Here is a 16943-nt window from a genome sequence, read left to right on the forward strand (position 1 = left end):
AAATGTATATAAAATCAGTTCCCTGGTTTAGTATTCTTCTGTTGTAAGTTTTTATATTCAGTAACATTGATTTATTCAAGCCATATTTGGGGCCCTTAATCAATCATGTTATTTTTCCATTTTAGAAGAAACATTCGAGTAAACTCATACAGGGAGAAAAATAAACATAACCCTTACCTTACCGTTTCAAAGGCTATTGACGAGTAAACTTAACCTTCTATATCTACTCTGGTTTCAGTTGTACTGTTATCAAAACAATCAGGTGCCACTAGATATCACCATTTAGTCGATGTCATCAATGACCTTAAGGATCCTCTAGAACTCTCAACCAACTGATCTCTTCCTTTCTGTGAACTGCAGTGGTCAGGGACACAGGGACAGAAGGGTTACTCAGTGGGTAGGCCCAGTACTTGTTTGAAGTTGCCACCATGACTTCTCAACACCAAAGGATGTAACCTGGAATTGTAGGCTTAAATAAACAGTGTGATGGTTTGAATGAGAAATGTCCTCCACAGGGTCCAGGAACTGAAAAATTAGTTACTGGTTGTTGGTGGTGTTGGGAAGGTTTAGGAGGTGCAGTCTTGCTGGAGGAAGTTCTCCTGGAGGGCAAGTTTTTGGAGTTTAAAGCCTCATGCCACTTGCAGTTCACTCTCTCTCTTGTGTGTTTGCATTTTAAGATATGAGCTCCCAGCTTTCTGCTCCTGCCCTATGCTTGCTGTTGTTGTCATGTTCTTCATCATGATGGACTCTTATTCCTCTGGAACCTGAAGCCAAAATTAACTGCTTCTTCTATAAGTTGCTTTGGTCATGTTGGTTTTTCACAGCCACAGATAAATGGTCCTTTGCCCCTTAGTTATTTGTTATTTTAGCAAGGGAAATGAAGCTAGAGCATCTCCCCTTGCGCAAGCCCCACACCATGATTCTTTCCTCTTCATACAAATACATTCTCCCTTCTCCTCTCTCTTAAAATCTTTCTTCCCCACCCCCAGTAGTAGCATTTTAGTTTACTGACTTTTTCCAGTACTTTAAGTTAAACACACAAACCTAAATATTAAAGGTTAAGATACACATATGAAAGAGAACTTGCAATGTTTTTCTTCTCTGGACCTGGTTTAACTTACCTAGTTTAATTCTTTCAAGTTTTCTCCATCAACATATAGCAATTTCATTTCTCCTTATAGCTCAATAAAATACTTAATGGTATTTTATTCCATTATCCATTCTTCAGTTGATGGACATTAAAGCTATTTCCATTTCCGAGCTATTGCGAATAGAGAAGCAGTGGACATGGATAGAAAAGGGTCTCTGTAGAAGTATACAGTGTCTCTTGGGTGTGTCCTCAGGAATATTATAGCTGGGTCATATTTCTAGCTTTTCAAAATCTTCCACTCTGATGTCCAGTGTGGTCATAACTAAAAGCAAAACATGGGAAAAGGCATTTCCCTTGTTCACATATTCTTTTATGATTACCATTTTAAGTCCAGATGAATTGTGCCCAGCCCATAACACAAAGGAATAATAAATTGCACAATGTAATTCATATATTGTAAAATAAGTGATGTGTGTTAAAAGTCCTCTTGGCACACTGATTAATACCACAGAATTTCAACAGTTCTAGATGTGCAAAAATAGAAAACAGATGTGTTCATTCAGTTTCTACATATCTGAGCTAATGGATGTGAAAGGAAAAGTCTGTCACAGAGTGCTTTCTGTAGTAACTTTGGGGAATAAATCTGATGTCAGTTAAATAAGGGGATTTTGTACAACTAGTTGTTCAAAAGTCAGAAATTTGCATGGCATGTTGGAATGTGGCTTTCTTGTTGGTGTATGGTTTTCTGCACCTTCCCTTGCAAATGCCTGTCTCACATTCATGCAACACATGTCATGATGGAATTAAATGGATTATAATGTGGAATTAAATATCCACCTAATAGAACAACCTGCATTATAGAGTAACTGAGAAACCCTATCATTTTCTGTTAATTCAAAAGCAAAAACTATCAAGGTTTTGTAAGTAAAGGAAATAGTAATTTTAAATAAGATTAGTGGATTAGAAGCATTTAGAAATACAGAATAACTTGATATATAGAAATATTTAAATCATAATAAAAATCTTATATAGACTTGAAGATGGAGGTTAGTGGCTTTTAGGGACTACAATAAAAGTTTTTGGCTCATAAATAAGTTTTAGTTGAAGCTAGAACATTAAGAACTTTATCTTCTATTACACTGATTTAAAAAGTTTACAAATTTATTAGTGACTAAATTCATTCATTGTCAATAATGTGTGTATGCACACGTGTGCGTGAACACAAAATTATCATGGATATCCTCACTGCACCTCCTTTGATCTCATCACATATGTCTGAAAATCATCTTCCCTTGCAATTGCCTGTCTCATCCATGCTTTCTGCATTTATGGTTTTGTGACCCACTGAGTCTAATAAATGCTGTCAGTGTGACCATGAATTTGTAACTATCCATTGGACCCTGGCAAGAAATTTCTTTTACTACACATGCACACATACATACAGAAACTTAATACACGACTGCATATATAAAGCAAAAGTACATCCCTGGTGCATACACTCATATTTTTTCAGTACATTTAGTGCTTTCTGTTATTGTCTACTCAGATCCATCCTACACTTTTCTCCCTGTGAAGGAGTCACAGTGTCTAAGCAATAATAAACAGCATTCTGGTGGAGTTTATGGACATTTCTAAATGAAGAGATATAGCAAAACTTTAGGAATTATACCTGTCATACATGACAGAATAAAAAGAATCCTTAGCCTAGTCATTTCTGTGGCCATGAAAGCAAACAGATTTTTGCATCAGTGACGGACAATTGAGTGAGTTCATTGTAAGACAAGCCGAGGAGAGGAAAATAGTGAATGAAAGTGAAGAGAAAGAGAAGAAATGGGTGCAAGACATGTACAAGACCAACTGATATTTTTAAAACCTCTGTTTTTGAGGCAGAAGATGTAGATGTAGCTCACGGCTAAATTCAAAACAGTTCTATAATAAATAATATAAATCTTCTGAAATACAAGTTACTCTGATCTACTCAAATTATGTACACTGATGAAATGCAAAACCTCACATAGCCTTAGAAGAAGAAGCAAGTCTGAAACGTGCTGAGCTTCTACCTGGAACCAGGCACCAGAGTATGTGAATTTTCTTTCAGTTCTCACGACTTCCAAAGCAAGCATTGCACCTGTATCTACAGGGAAGAATGGCGAGGTTCAAAGACCATAAGCCATTCTTTCTGGGCAAAGAACTTGTGAGATCAAAGACCAACAGAAAGGCTCACACATATCGACTGGGAAGCTTGGACTTTATTGATAATACAACGTTAAAATTATAAAAATATTACGATGAATAATTTTAAAAATAGTGATTTTATAAAGCAAATTACAGTTTAGTATACGTTATCGTTTTTCAAAACAGCTTATGATCTCAAGTAACTCTGTATAGTCTACCCTTAGATAATTACAGAAGAGAGATAAAGGTTTTTAATTTAACTGATAATGATTTTTGTAAAGAACCCCCCTTTTTAATATTATAATTCCTGATCAGACTCTTGGAATCTTGTTCACCAGCATAAGCTCAAGTCTTACAAGCCAGTAGGGGGCAGACAACAATTTCGGATGTCTTTGACTGGGCTCCTGTGTCTCCTCCTCTCTGACTGGTTACCTAACTCCAGCCTGGAAGCGCTTCCTTAGCAACTGGTTGCCCTGGGAAACGGGAAGATGCAGTCCCACTGACCACATTCCTGGCAAATTCCTAGCACCTACTAGCGGTCAAAGGCGCCAGAGAACTATGTCGGAGATCCTGTGCCAGTGGCTCAACCGGGAGTTGAAGGTGTCCAGGACCGTGAGTGAGTGACCACAGCCTAGGGCAAGCGACGAGGGGAATATGGGGGGGGGGGTGCGCTGATAGAAAGTGTCCCCTGAGTGGCTAGCAGCGCCCCACAGTGCAGGCCAGCACTCCTCAGTCCTACCTAGACACCTGGGGCCTTCTCATTGCATCCTGCCTCTGGCATTTCCCTTCATGCTGTCTCAGCCCTCAGAATTTCTGACGTAGTCTGTATTTCTAAGCAGTCAGGGATGCTTCAGTTCTAGGCACTGGTCTGCTCCTATGGGGAGGAAACCTTGTTCGTGTCTGCAGTCTGACCCTGACTTTGCTTCCCAGTTAACTCTCTCTAGTAAACAGTAAACGGGTCAATGTAGAATATATTATCATTTGCCGGTTTTAGGAACTTTCATCTCAGTTTACAAACGGTAGCTGTTTGTTGAGGTGATTCCTTTTCTACTTTTCTAAGTTAACCTTAGTTAATTTTATTGAAGGCACAAGACTGTGCCTGAAAGTCCTAAAGTTTTATGACCCACAAAGTCCCAAACACTTCAGATTTGGTGAGAACCAACACTTCCAAGCCTAGTACTTCAGTATGCTCTTTCTCCTCTTCAGGGAGAGGGATTAATGTCTCTCCGGGGGGGGGGGGGGGCACTCATTTTCAAGTGTTATGGATTTTCCTCAAGGCAAGACATTTTCAGGACAAATCATTTCAATCTGTCTTCCCAGAGGAACCCTTGCCTCCCTGCCAATTGCTACCGAGGTGGGCAACGTTGCCAGTTCAGCCCTGGGTCATCCCTGCTAGGTCAGTAGTGTTTGTACAGGTGGGAAGTAGCCACTGACAGCCTAAGGATCTTCAACACACAGCAGCCCAAGTTGCATTTCTTGAGGCATAACTTTAGGTTTATTCTTTGCTAAGCTGCCTCCACCCTGTTATGAGCAATAATAAATTCTTTCTCAGTGTTCTGACTCTTTGTACCTCTGGGAGTTTCTCTGCTCAAAATGATGCTAAATTCAGGACAGTATTTGGCATTTAGCAATTCTTCTTTCTCTCTCACCATATTGCCCGAAAATACAAAATCACACATGAAGTTGCACTATTCTGAGACACCAGTTGCAGAACTTAACTAAATTAACTTAAGTTCTTAGCTTAAGTTAATTAACTTATTTGATGATAAAATCTATACCATTTCCTTAAATCCTAAGGACCCATGTATAATAAAACTCTTTTGGAAAACGTAAATAAAGTTAATCATAAACATGAAAACATTAGATGCTGTTATAATATTAATAAGTTTGAGAAATTTCGTTTTGGAAGGAAGTATGACTTCATTCTGTGAAGATTAAAAGCTTGAGGACATTTTAAATAAAAATTATAATGCCACAAGCTGTGAGTGGAAAATTCCCAGCATCTTTTTTCCTCAAGTATAAATCTGGAAATTGTTAGCAGAGACACCCCATGATAATTTCATTTTAAACACTAGCAATGCAGCATTGCTGAATCCCAATTGCTGCAAGATGTCTGAGGAGACAGTCTGATGTAGCCAAATTATGCATCCAGGGTACAGGGAATATATTCAGTTGTGTTTGTTATCCAGATAGAGTTCTGGTGTACCTAAGACAACAAACTCTTACAGAAGAGTTCTGTGGGGTGTGGTGGAAGATTTTGAATACTTTGTAAATATATGATGTAAACAAACAGTGTAAGTTGAAGAAGGTAATTTGGTCATTCCTGGGTAACGGCTGTGTCAGAGCAAAAGATCAGAGTGCGGACTGTCTGGCTCTAAATATCTTTGTCACCATTATGAACCAGTAGCCTAAAGTTCACTGTACTAAAAAGAGTATGTGTAATGATGCTTCCCCAGTGTATCAAGGTTAAATGGCATAATACACATAAAACACTGAATAGTACTTGGGGAGGGCATAGTGAGTAAAAATCTCACTTGTCATCTTCAGTCATCTTAAAAAGAATCAACATAGGATATTTGAACAAGGACATATATTGTTGTGTTGATTCTGAAAGAGAAATAATCTGAACGGTATTACTATTACTTAAGTATTAGAGTAATAATTGCATACACCACATTCTCTTATACTATGAATTACTGTGAAACTATTGAATAATGAATGGGATACATGTTTCAATATCACAGATTTTATGTATATATTTGAGTTAAAATATTGTAGCTGGTATAATTATAGTTTTATCAATTATAAAACATGTATACACATATATACACAGGCATTGGGGAAAAGAAACACATATACTGTACTGTATTAACTATATTGTTAACATGCCCATAAATTTTCATATTGTGATTTATTTTAACATAATGGAAGTATGTAAAGATATAATCCAGAATGTCAATACAGGTTACTCTGAGGAAGCATTCCTCATTGCCTTCATGCATTTCCACTATTTGGATTGAGCTAGTGTTGCTTTTAGAATTTAAAAGGAAAGTTCAGTATAGTATTGAAATGACAGGCTCAAAAGTGGAAGTCAAACTTCTTAAAAAATAAGAGAAAAAACTTTAGTTGAAACATGTATGCTTTCATAATAAAGTATTTTATGAACTCATTGAAGAGTTATTTTCTCAAACAAAAAATGTAGTGTAAATATTAAGAACATAGTTACAGGCTACTGATTATTTATAAGGTAGACTATGCTAAGACATTTTATACTATTTTTTATTTTATGTTAAAAAAGCATAAAAGCAATGTCTCCAAGTAAAGATGATAATGAAAATATTTGGGAATGGGTCAAGGATACACAGTTAATAAATTGTTGAGCTAAGTTATTTACCTAGATATGACTTTTGTTCTTAGGCACTATTTATTACACTTAGGAATATTTATTAGTGTCTATTGGCCTTCTAAACATTCATTTAAACTCACTTTTAAGGGCATTCATCTAATTTGGACTTTTTTCTTTTAAAGTATTGAATTCTAACCCTTAGCTTCCCTGGCAAGTTATAAGGTTCAATTTCCAGATGGCTAGACAGCACAGGTGGGATTATTAGTGTCTGACTAAGAGTGGTTCAGTCCATTCATTGCTTGCTCAGAAAAAATCAAAACAAAACAAAAACCAAACCTAACAAAAACAAACAAACAAGCAAACAAAACAAAAGCCAAACACAAGATGAGGATGGAACGTAATTGCTTTTATAAGGCTAAATAATCTCTGTTTGAGAGACAGTCAAGATGAATTGATTTCTAGGTTATCTTGACAGCTAGGTTCTGAACTTTCTTGCTTATTCATGGTAGAGAAAAAACATCCCAATGATCTAAATTGAGACTAGTCATATTCCACTTCGGCAGGTGGTAGTATATGTTTGTGGGAGTCCATGGAGAGTTGATTAATCCTAAGGCAGGAAGATTCTAATCTAGCCAATGAAACCTAATTATCTTCAATATGATATATTAAATTAAATCATTTTTCTTGAAAATAATGCATATTTGTATAACTTAATAGGATTTCTTAAAGTACAATACAATGTATTATCCAAAATAATAACTGTAATTCAAGAATTTAATATATATGTATATAATAATGATAGGGAAATTTATTAGCATATTCTTCAATTAATTTTTAATATTTTTATTTTTCATATAAACTCTTTTGATTATGCACTTTCCTTTATCCTTTCCCAACTACTTCCATATCCTTCTCCTGTCCTACTTCATGTTGTTTCTTATAACAAAAACAAAACAAAGAATGCACATCTACACACACACACACACACAGAGACACACACAGACACACAGAGATACGCATGCACGCACACACACCATGGAATCCTTATAGGTGATCAGCTATCACTGAGTATGAGACTTGCTCTGAATTGTCATTGATAATAACCAGTGTCACTCAATTGAAGACAATTATTTTCCCCTGTCCAATCTCTCAGTCACAAAAAGTATCTTGGTTAAGGGTCAAATTTGTGTCCACTTCTCTTTCCCCATCCTGGGCTTCTGTCTGCCCTGTGCAGTTCTTGTACACGCTGTCACAGTTTCAAGTTCACAAGTGCCTCAGTACTGTTATGTCTCGTAAATTCTAGTGCCTTGAAGTCTTCCATCGCCCCGGCTCTTACAGTCTTTCCACCTACTTTTCAGCATCGATCTTTGAGTCTTGAGGGAAGGAACTTGATAAAGAAATCTCATTTACCACTGAAGGCTCAAAGTCTCTCACTCTCCATAGTTGTAGGTCTCTGTGTTAGTTGCCATTCACTGCAAGAATTGATTTTATAATTAACAATGAGTGGCATAGAATTAATATCACTGAAAAGTCAGCCATAAGTTCTCTATGAGTTCACTATGCTTACTATTATGTAATGTATTTGTATGTATGTATGTGTGCATGCTTATGTCTGCACCTATCAATGGAGAAGGTATATGTCAGGTCTCTACTATGCTCTTCATCCCACTTTTTAAAAGATGTAATTTCTCACTGAATCTGAGTTTGTTTTGGATAAACTGACTGGCAAGTGTGTTCCAGGGTACAAGTTATCTGCACATCAAGTGCTGGAGTATCAGACACACACCAACATCCGAAACTTTCTCCATGGGTGCTGGAGTTGTAAATTTACATTCTCATGGTTTTGCAGCAAGTACTTTACCCCTGAGCCATCTTGTCAACACTACACTCGGCTACTCTACAGAATAAATGTTGCCTCTCTTTCCTTAAGAGCAAATGAGTATCAGAATTCTACAACAGAAATTCTGCATAAATGAAATATGCTATGTTGGCTATTTTTATATCAACTTTGTACAAGATAGAGTCATTGGGGAGGTGGAAGCCTCAGTTGAGAAAATGTCTCCATAAGATCTGTCTGTAAGCAAACCTGTTAGGTATTTTCCTATTTAATGATTGATGTGGGAGGGCCCAGCCCATTATGGGAAGTGCCACACCTGGACTACTGATCTGGGTTCTGTAAGCAAGCAGGCTGATTTTGGAAGTCAGTGCAGTGGTTCCTCAATTACCACAAGACTCCTCTATACCACTCTTGGGCATATACCCAAATAATACAGAATCATACCACAAGGATATTTGCTCAGCTATGCTCACAGCAGCTTCATTCATAATAGAAACAACCTGAATGTGACTCTATTGAGCAATGGGCAAAGAAAATGTGGTGCATTTACACACTGCAGTATTGCTCCACTGTTAAGAACGAGGACACAAGGGAATATGAAGGCAAATGGATGAACTAGAAAAAAATAATCCTGAGAGTTAACCCAGACCAATAAAGACAAACACGGTATGTTCTCACTCATAAGTAGGTATTAGCTGTAAAATAAAGGATAACTATGCTACAATCCACAGACCAGAGCGTTTAGGTAACAAAGAATGGTCATTAAGGGACATCCAGGTCCCCGAGAAGGGGAAATAGAAGAGATTTTGTGAGTGGACTGAGAGCAGGTGGGCATGAAAATATGAACTCTCAGGTTGGGTGGGCACAGAGCAGGAGAGTACTGAGGGGAGTTATGGGGGGAGGCATTTTGGCGTTGGAGGAAGCCTGACTCCAGTGAGTCTGCAGGGAGAGCCCAGTTTAGACTCCCAGCAATAGTAGAAACGTAGCCTGAACCGGTCATCTCCTGTGGTCAGTTTGGTCCTGGCCCCATTGCCATCAGAAAACTGCGATCCAGAAAAGTGATAGAAGCAGCTGCAGAGACCGACAGCCAAACATTAGGCAGGGTTCAGGAATCATGCAGAGGAGGAGTAGAAAGGAGTGTAGGAGCCAGAGGTGTCAAGGATACCAAGGAAGGCTCACACATTCAACTAATCCGGGGCTCCTAAACACTGAACTGACAACCAGGGAGCCTGCGTGGGACCTAGGAACTCTGCATACATGTTTCAGTTGTGTAGCTTGGTCCTGTTGTGGGACCCCTAATAATGGAAACACGGGGTGTCTCAGACTCTTTTAGTGGCTTTTCAGACCCTACTTCTCATACTGGGTCACGTTGCCCAGCCTTGGGAAGGTGCTTAATCTTACTGTAACTTGATATGCCATGTTTTATTGATACTCATGGGAGATAGGTCCTTTCCTAGATGGAGTTGGAAGAGAAGAGGATTGGGGGTAGGAGGGAGGGATGTGAGAGAGGGATGAGGAGGGGGCATCGGTGTAAAATAAATAGATTAATTTTTAAAAAGAAGAAGAAAAGAAAGAAGGCTGTGCAAGCCGTGAGAAGCAAGCCAGTAAACAACCACCCTGCATCAGCTTCTGCCTCCAGGTTCCATTCTTGTTTGCGTTCCTTTCCTGCTTTCTTGACTTCCTTCAGTGATGGATTATGGATGTGAAAGCAAATAAGCTCTTTCCTCCTCACCTTGCTTTTGGTCATGGCGTTTCATCACAGCAATAGTAACCCTAATGAAGATATATGGCTTCAAATTATTTGTATAGATCAGATTAATCATGAAGAGAATCATACCTAACAGTGCATGTCTCTTAGGCTCTGACCATGGATAAATTGAAAAATCTAAATAAACTTATCATGTGTATTTTAATATCTTCTGTGCATAAACATTATTATGGATACTATCATGGTACACTAAAGAGAAAGCTGCATCTAGAAAATCAATATTTCTATGTCTAGATATTGCAAATAGGAATAGCTATCTCTAGGTTCTATTTTTTTTTTTGTCCCAAGGAAGTCATAACTAATGTGTATTTGAGAAGATAGCCAGTAACAACTCGGCTGACATCTGCTACATACTCAGTAACCTGTATTTCAATATTTTCTCATTTCTCACTTTAGAATATTGCCCTGTGTGGTTTCTGTCAGAAAACATATTTCATGGCATATATGATAAAAATAAAAGTAAATCATTACTTTACATTGAACTGTGTCTTGAGAAGGCAACTTGAGCCTTTGAAACCTCAGCTTTGTGAGTGAGGAAGCTCAAGCAAGTTCTTTGGATTTCTCTGATACTAAGCATGGTAGATTTTATGAGATGAGAATTTCTTATGAAGAGAAGGTCATCAGACTAAGTATTACCGAAAAATTAACATGATTCATAACTTTGTTTCCTGACATAATCAAAGGAAAACACATTTATAGACCAAATTGCTTGTCATCAATCAGAATTATCTGTTATCAGACAGTCCTTAAATCAAGCCATTGCTTGTTTTTTTATTATGTTTCTGAGGGACACATTTTATCAATATATTGATAAAAAAGAGATTAGATTATATTTGCTTCATACTTCTCACCCCAAATATTTACGAAAGACACACTGTTTAAAAATATTCTCTAGTTTCCTTCTATAACCAAAAGCTCCTGAACTTTCAATCATTGTAAATTCTTCTGTTATGAGAGTATCATTGTTTTATTGTCAATCAGTAAGCACAAAGAATATAATTCACATGGTAGTTTAATTAAATAGTTCAATTTTGTGTTTTGTCAAATATACTAGGCTCCTTGTTTTTAGTTTTTTAATAGTTAGGTTTTTACAAATGTCCAATTTAGTCTTTCTATGTTAAATATTAGTAGTTCTTGAGAATTGCCTTGAATTTATGGGCCTACTCTGTTGTTCATTTGGTTGGTTTTTTGAGACAGATTTGTCCATCCCTGCCTTAGGTGTCTTAGAATAAATAGTAATCCATCTGTCTCAGCCTTAAGGATTGGGATTACTGGGCTTCACCACCATGCTCAGATGATTATACATTATTGAGAGATTTTTGTAGGTTTGTTTTAAATCTGATTTTACTTTGTAAAATGGAGCTATATAAATAGACCTACTGAATATATATTTTATGATATATTGTGATTAACCATATTATAAAATAATATGATTTTACATCTAAAAAGGAATCTCAGACCTTGTCACCTTTTGACAGTCCCCATTAAAACTTATGTGAAAATTTAATTTCTTTCCTGATGCTGCTCCCAGTAATAAATTTAATAGCTGTTTAGGTCATGCGGGCGCTGCCTTCATTGAGTTAGTCTGCTATGTTATTACAGGGTTAACTATTGTTGGAGTGGGATTCTGATGAAGGAATAACTTTGGTCTCTCTGTGCCCATCTAACGCACTCACCTGCACTTGCACCCCGTAACGTGTTGGGACGCAGTCAGAAGGCCTTTGCTAGGTTCTTATACCTTGATACAGAACTTTGTCATTTTAGAAATGTGAGAAGAGATTTTAAATAAGTAAATATTTTGTGTTGTTCTGCTATAGTAATATAAACTGAACAATGACAAGAAATTGTTTAGTTCTTCTTTGAGGTATTGTATTAACACATAAATTAAATGATACAGGATTAGAGCTTGGTTTATGGTTGTCCAGCTAGGCCTTTAAACGGACTCTCTCTAGGTACCTTCCTCTTTTCAGTGTCAGAGTCATTAAAGACCATTGCTTCTGGTAGAAAATATTATATTTGTATTATCTAGTTCCTAAGCAGCATTTTTCTTTATTACAAGACAGAATCCTCTCACTAGAAATCAATACAGCAAGTGTAAAACCAGCCAGCATTGTGTAAACCAGAACTAATGTTTTAAGACCAGAGTTTCATGATAACAATGATACCAAATATTTTAATGATTGAAATTCTATGAATTAAGATTTCATTTCCAATATAAATCTTGAGATTCTGATAAAACCTTCCTTCAGCGGAGGAAACTGTAAAGGTCAGCCATCCTTTTCATCTGAAGAGAGAATGGTCAAGGGACTACAGGCAAAAGCCACAGGTCACAGCTGCAGCTGGCTGAAGCAGGTTTGAGTGGCTGCAAGGTTAGAATGTGTGCAGCCTCTTTTTGAGGATGTTAGGAAGGACTTGGGCTCCCAGTGAGTGTTGTTGAGGAAGATTCTTGGAAATGGTGCTTTCCCCTGAGTCCAGTCCTCTCAAAAACTAGCTAATTCTCTGATTTTATTTCTTAATGTCATACCTAGCAACAGGGAGAAGAAAGCCGAGCACAGTAATGGTCAATGAGAAAGCAGTCATCATGAATAAATGCTGGCCATATTAGGGAATCTTTGGTCCTATTAGTGTTCTGGACAGCTGTTGTGAGGAGGGGCTTGCTTCCTGGCTGCCAGGCAGGTCAGACCTGAAATAATCACACAGAAACTATTATTATTAAAACACTGCTTGGCCCATTAGCTCTAGCTTCTTATTGGCTAGCACTTATATCTTAATTTAACCCATTTATAATAATCGGTGTATAGCCATGTGGCTGTGGCTTACTGGGTAAAGTTCCTAGCATCTGTCCCCGGTGGGGCTACATGTCTTCTCTCTGACTCTGCCTCCTTTCTCCCAGCATTCAGCTTAGTTTTCCCTGTCTACCTCTATTCCTTGCACAGGCCCAAGACAGTTTCTTTATTAACCATTGGTATTCACAGCATACAGAGGGGAATCCCACATCAGAGAGCTTCTTGGTTTTGTTTCTGTTCAACATAATTTCAACGGGTTTGTTGTTTGATCCACTGGGACCACAAACCAAACTTATCTGCAGTTAGTATGCTGTGAAATTGGTTATGCTCACCACAAGAAGGCCAAGGTCTTTCTGTGAGTGCTGGCCAGCTCTGAGGAATGCAGAGGCTTCTTAGAAACAGGCCATTTCCCAGCTGCCAGCAGTGGCCTTTATCTCTTTCAAAGGAAAATAAATTTGCTTGATTTTCAAACATTCACTTGAGATGTAGATAGGATCTTTCCTCCTGTCATAAGGAGCAAATGCCAGAGAGCATAGAGTGACATGGATTGCGGTCTTTTATCTACAATCTCTAAGCCAGAATTTTCTGAAATTTGTCATTTATTTGGTTGAAATGTCTAACAAAGCATGTTATGGGGGCTGTTGAGTGTTTTTATTTTATTGAATACAAACCATTCAATATTTTTGTGTACAAATCAACAGGAATGTGAAGGTGTTATATTCTACCTGGCCCTAAGGGTGAACTCACATCTGGTTTCAGGGCAATTTCATATTTGGACAGTGAAACACTCTTTGGAGAAGTGTTCATGCAACATCACCATTGAAGATCTATTACTGAGTGTGCAGACTGCATAGCTAACATGACCCACTGTCTTTCTAGAAGAGTATAATCATGACAATAAAATCTCCTCTGAACACACTGTGGCTCAGTCATGACTCCAGGAACTTTATGTGCAATGTCTCATTTAATTCTCACATAATTCTTTATGGATGATGGTCAGTCTTCCTATTTTACACATAAAAAAATCAATGGCTTTTAATTAGGTAAGGTAAAGTGTTGTGTACACAGACCAGTAATAAAACCAAGCCCCTTCTTGTATAGCCTTAGCTTCCACTTTGGACTGTGAATGTTTTTAAATGTGTTCTCCAGCTAGTACTGGTCCACGCTGATAGAGAAGCACACGGGCCATTTCACCTGCTGCTGGAGCATGACAGACCTATCACAGAGGATGACATTAAAGATTTTGGTCACATGTCACTTTCAGTGTTGAGCACCAGACCTGTGGCTTGCATGGTTGCACATGGGGCTGAGTTTCTGCTTAACAACCTTGATCCCAGATGATAAAAAAACCTGTGTTAAAGATGAGCAGTGCCCCTTGCACATTTCCTAAACTATTTACTATTCATAGTCCTGGAATAAACTTGCCACCTTTTCACATTGGGAATCCCAACTGGTAGTAGAGTTAATCCAGGGAGGTGATTACTATGAAATCAGTAATACTATTTAGTGATATTGAATGGGAAGAAAAAAAACACAACTAAACTAAAAAGAGCAACACCTTCCCTGACTATGACTTTCCCTGAATTAGCCTTTGCTTAAGCTCCTCCCTTGCTTTTTGTCTTGTTATGTCCTGTAAATGTGCATTAATGTTTATTCAACATCGATAAGTGATTGTTTCATTTTAATCTGTATATCCATAATGTTCATGTTTTTTTCCTTTCCCTTTCTTTGCCTCATTGTTTGCATGTATTCTTTCCTGTTTTTTTCATTTTTTATCGTCTTCTTTGTTGCTCTTACTATTTCATGTATTTTTTCTCAGTGTAATTTTTCTTGCTGATCATTACATGGTAAATCTGAAGTCCTTATTGCATGAAAACCTGCTGACCAATGTTTTATATTATTTTCATTATGAACTATTCTGGCAGTGAAATAACTGAATACTCTTTCTTTGACTTTATGCCAAAAGTACTTCTATTTTATTTATATTTTTGTTGCAAAATTAATATTCTCTGTAGTTTCAAAGGAAGCGGATTATGAGTTTATTTTTAAGCAAATCTTTTGGTAGCAAAAACTTTGCTACTGACCATTTATCTGCTATATCAAGGGTGACAGGGTAGTATTAAGCCACATCTGAGTTATTTGCAGGCTGAACTCCAGTCATTGGATTGGCATAAACAAGCACAGGGCAAGATACAGAGGGCAGCAGTCATGGGAGCAGACAGAGCAACAGCTTCTGCACAGAAAGCAAAGTACTAAAAAATTGACCCAAATTCCAAAGAGCTAGGACCTGGAAGATATATGTATATCTACAATCTGACAATGGCTCCAAGTGCAGTGGCTTTATTCAAAAACTAGGAGAAAGGGGATGAATTACAGGATAGGCTAGTGAGAAAACTGAAAAGAAAGATGAAGTTAGCAGGAGAGGTAGAATGGCCCATTGGGGATAGTGGTGGCAGCCAGCAAACAGCTCTGTTGTGTACCAGGAGATCTTCAAGGGCATAGAGAGGAACCATAGAATTGGAGGCAATGATGGCACAGTTCTGTCCTATGGAGGAAGTAACCCTTAGGATTTTATTAGCTTTAGATAGCTGAAGAATCATATCAGATGGTACTTTCATTTAATGAGAGATCATGCCAATCTTCACAAGTTTTTTCTGATAGCATCACAAGTGTTGCCATAGTAAGTTAAGGACAGTGGGTACCGTGGTTATGAAGGATGAGCTTATTTCATGGAGGTAATATGTACTATGAGTTATGAATTGTCATCCCAGAGTTGCTGTAGGAATTCCTACCACCAGTAGCCTTTAAGTGACCCACCCACTTAGGCGTGGCCTCTTATACTATAAATGCCCATGTAAAGCACATGGTCGCCCTCTCTTCTGGCTGTGGGATTCAGTTGCTGTTTCCCATTTGAGCAGAGGACTGTGATCTGTGAGTCTATGCATAAATAAATAACCTTTTATTATACTCAATTCTGAGCTAGTGTGGGATTTCTTCATCTGGCACCCAACATGGGGCATGAATCCATGACCCTGAGATTAAGAGTCTCATGCTCTACCCACTAAGCTAACAGGGCAGCAGGGAAACAAACAGCAGCTCCTTATAACAGAGAGGTGTCCACTCTTTAAAGGGAATTTCTTAAGGACAGGTATGACTGACTAGGAGCCCAAATTCATCGATGTTGAACATGTTCTGTGATGAGTAGCTTTAAAATAATGATCCGACTGGACTCCTGAGAGCAAGCTTATTGAAGGCCATAATGAGCACCAGATTTGTCACTTTAGAGGAAATTTCCATAAAGAACAGGTATTATCATTTTAACTCACCCTAAAAATTGGAATATTATTCAGATGAAATACTATGAGAATGAGTATCAAGGAAGTTTTATTTAAATTGTGTCTTGGGGTTAGATGGGAAAACATTTACTGTGGCCTAGAGTTCCCTGGGTGTTGCCTTTGAGAGCAGCTCACCTCATTCCTTACCACCATTCTCTTTGCATCCACACAAAAGGCATTTTTAAAAGAAAGAATAATTAAGAACTTGAAATATTTATCTTTCTGTGTCTGGCTTTCCTCCGTGGCATAGATTCCAGTTTCATTCATTTACCTACAAATCCCATAATTTCAGTTTTCTCTACAACTGAAGAGATTATTATCTCTATGTTCCATGTTTTCAGCATCTATTCCTCATTTGAAGGACATGTAGGTGGTTTCCATTTCCTAGCTTACTGTGAATAGATTAACTAAATATGGCTGATAAGAAAGAATCTGTGGAATAGGATGTGGAATCCTTCAGGGAATGGTATTGCTAGGACATAGTAGACATGTTATTTGATTTTTGTGAATTCGCCGCACCATTTTTCCTAGGTCTGCACCACCCTGGATCTCTCCAACAGTGATGAATTGTTCACCCTTCCCATGTTGAACATATTTAAAAATATT

The 16943-nt window shown here is 37.8% G+C and overlaps 1 protein-coding gene across 2 annotated transcripts in view; it reads left to right on the forward strand.

Moving 5' to 3' along the window:
* Positions 1-3752: 3752 nt before the first annotated feature.
* The window catches only part of Spef2 (sperm flagellar 2), a 144354-nt gene continuing 131163 nt past the window's right edge, over positions 3753-16943 (forward strand). For both annotated transcript variants that reach the window (XM_057789943.1, XM_057789942.1), the window contains exon 1: positions 3753-3881. In XM_057789943.1, coding sequence (XP_057645926.1) covers positions 3824-3881 — 58 coding nt within the window. In that variant the 5' untranslated portion in view covers positions 3753-3823. The remainder of the gene's footprint in view (positions 3882-16943) is intronic.

This window comes from Chionomys nivalis, chromosome 15 (genome assembly GCF_950005125.1).
Source record: "Chionomys nivalis chromosome 15, mChiNiv1.1, whole genome shotgun sequence".
Taxonomy (NCBI): Eukaryota; Metazoa; Chordata; class Mammalia; order Rodentia; family Cricetidae; genus Chionomys; species Chionomys nivalis.